Source organism: Dendroctonus ponderosae, unplaced genomic scaffold (assembly GCF_020466585.1).
Source record: "Dendroctonus ponderosae isolate FM_Combo_2020 unplaced genomic scaffold, Dpon_F_20191213v2 Dpon_F_20191213_1319, whole genome shotgun sequence".
Taxonomy (NCBI): Eukaryota; Metazoa; Arthropoda; class Insecta; order Coleoptera; family Curculionidae; genus Dendroctonus; species Dendroctonus ponderosae.
Window position 1 is genome coordinate 1 of NW_026017446.1, and position 2190 is coordinate 2190.

General features: G+C 44.9%; 1 protein-coding gene across 2 annotated transcripts; it reads right to left on the minus strand.

Moving 5' to 3' along the window:
- Positions 1–206: 206 nt before the first annotated feature.
- Positions 207–2102, minus strand: LOC109534863 (inward rectifier potassium channel 2; the record flags this gene model as incomplete). Of its 2 annotated transcripts, none has more annotated exon segments than XM_048663203.1 (4): positions 207–583; positions 654–892; positions 1073–1278; positions 1825–2102. In XM_048663203.1, coding segments are annotated over 4 exon segments (820 nt in total), but the record flags the coding sequence as incomplete, so codon positions are not given.
- Positions 2103–2190: the final 88 nt, after the last annotated feature.

A 2190-nucleotide genomic window follows, 5' to 3' on the forward strand; every position in this document is an offset into this window, starting at 1 on the left:
AACGCTTATTTGTACATCATTCTAGACAGAAATAAATGGCCTTTTTAGAAAGTGATCCATGGAAGGGGAAATGTTGGCAGTTTTCTCAAAAAAGGCTTTGAATTCAAGAAGTTTTAGATTTGCGTGGTTTTTTTTAGTTGCAAATCCACTTGAACATGACGCTGCTTTTTTCGAAGTTTCTCAAGAACCATTCGAGTTACAGAATTCGTTTTGGCATCGTTGGATAGAAAATCTGACAGTCTGACAACTGTCAACTGTCACTCGAGAACGAGTAATTTGACGTTTCGCAGCGCCACCATCGGTAGGTAAACTCGCAAAAACACAGTTCAATTTTAGTGCAGTATCTTTGGTGAACGAGTCGCTCGATGCGAACTGCTCACATAAAACGATACTTAGACACTTTAGGGTAGAACTAAACAAAATAAGTCACAATGACATCTAATCAAAATAAGTGTCAAATTTGACTAGTTAAAGTGTAGTTATAATTTAGCCGCCAGTGGGCGTTTGATGATCGGGAACGCCATATTCACACATAGTCATAGTGAAATGGTCAGGGCCTGTGGCCGTGAGATTGTGCCATACACTGCAATAAAATTGAACAGATTTGCTCAGAAAACCATCTAGGAGAGCTTGAGCCGTTCTGAGCCACTAACCTTTTCAGGATGAGGTCCTTAGCCGAAAGATCCCATAACGGGCTGCTTTCGTCGATTTTATGAATGACCTCGACCGGCCAAATTAGTATGCCGGGCTTTTCCAGCTTGAGCGCCCTGAGTGATAGTTCCCCGGCCCTTTCTTCAGCCAAATAGGCGACGATGTTCGTATGGCATTCGTATCGCATGTCGTAATCCCTTACCCGGAATATTAAGCATAATTCCCCGTCCCTTTGACAAATCTGTAATGCGAAAGGTAGCGTAATAAGATGAAAGATGCGGCTCAGATGTAAATTAGGAGATTGGATGGCTCTTAGAAGCCATCCAGACAGGGGCGCGCTGCTAAGGTTCATTAACATGCATTTTTTTCGGGTGATTTGGATCTCTCGAAACCTCACCACTGCTTGTTTGCTGAAGCATACCATCGAGTGGCGGTTCTTGGTCGGGCTGACCATCTTCAGGAACACAATGCAAATGAGGCTGCCGCCCACAGCCGCCCCCACCACCAACTGGACGACCAATCCAATGATCGCTTCTGGACAATATTCGTTGATGTATCTGCCTCCATAGCCCACGGTGGTTTGCGTCTCGATGCTAAACAGCAGATATCCGGAGAAACTTTCGATTCCTGTTGAAAATATTTTTCAACATTTTTTTTAATTATTTTGTGTACTGCAGGATGGTTGTTAAAGGGTGAAAGCGAATCAGACAGCAAGAATTGTCGTTTTTGGGCGCCGTTTTGTGACAATCGCGTCGATTTGACGTGATGAATTTGGTCCTTTGGACCGCAGATTTTGACGTAGGTACTTATCGTGGCTGGCTGAGTTACCGAGCGCACTCGACTGTCGCCGAACCAGTTTGTTGTTAAATGCGCAGTTGCATAATTTTTTTTCGCAATTTTTTGTGAAAACCCGCATATTATCCTTCCAAGGGAGGCTTTCCTCACTGATTTGCCGAATTTGCCGACCGGGCGCCGTGTTTACAGCCCAAAAATCGCGATTTTTTCACCCGCCTGACGTTTACTGTCAGCCACTTAGGAGCTTTTGACGTTTGGTTCAGAACGTCAATCGTTTTCCATACGAACAGAAAATGACAGAACTGCTGACCACTTCCAGTTCTACCAACCGTTTATGCCTAGAAGCACTTTTGACGAAAAGTCGGGATTTTCAAATACCTTCCAAGCAGCTTTCGCTCGTTCCATTGGAGGCGTCCACGTTTTCAATGGAAATGATGGCCCAAAAGCCAGCAAACATCAGCCAGGTGAGAACGAAGGCGGCGGAGAGAACCAACAAAATCCATATCCAGGAGCTCTCGATCAGCGTGTTGGACAGATCAAGGAGGAAGCGAAAGGAGCGCTCAGTGGAGCTCTTCTGGTGGATGCTCGACTTGCCGCTTTTCCGCACCAAACGCCGCACAAGCTTGAACTTGTGCCGATGACTGTAGCTTTGCACACTGCAAATAAAGCACTCAAAACAGGTGAAATGCTTTAAAATGTCTAGACTATCTAGTCTGAATAATCTTACACTTTACCCCAACAAAG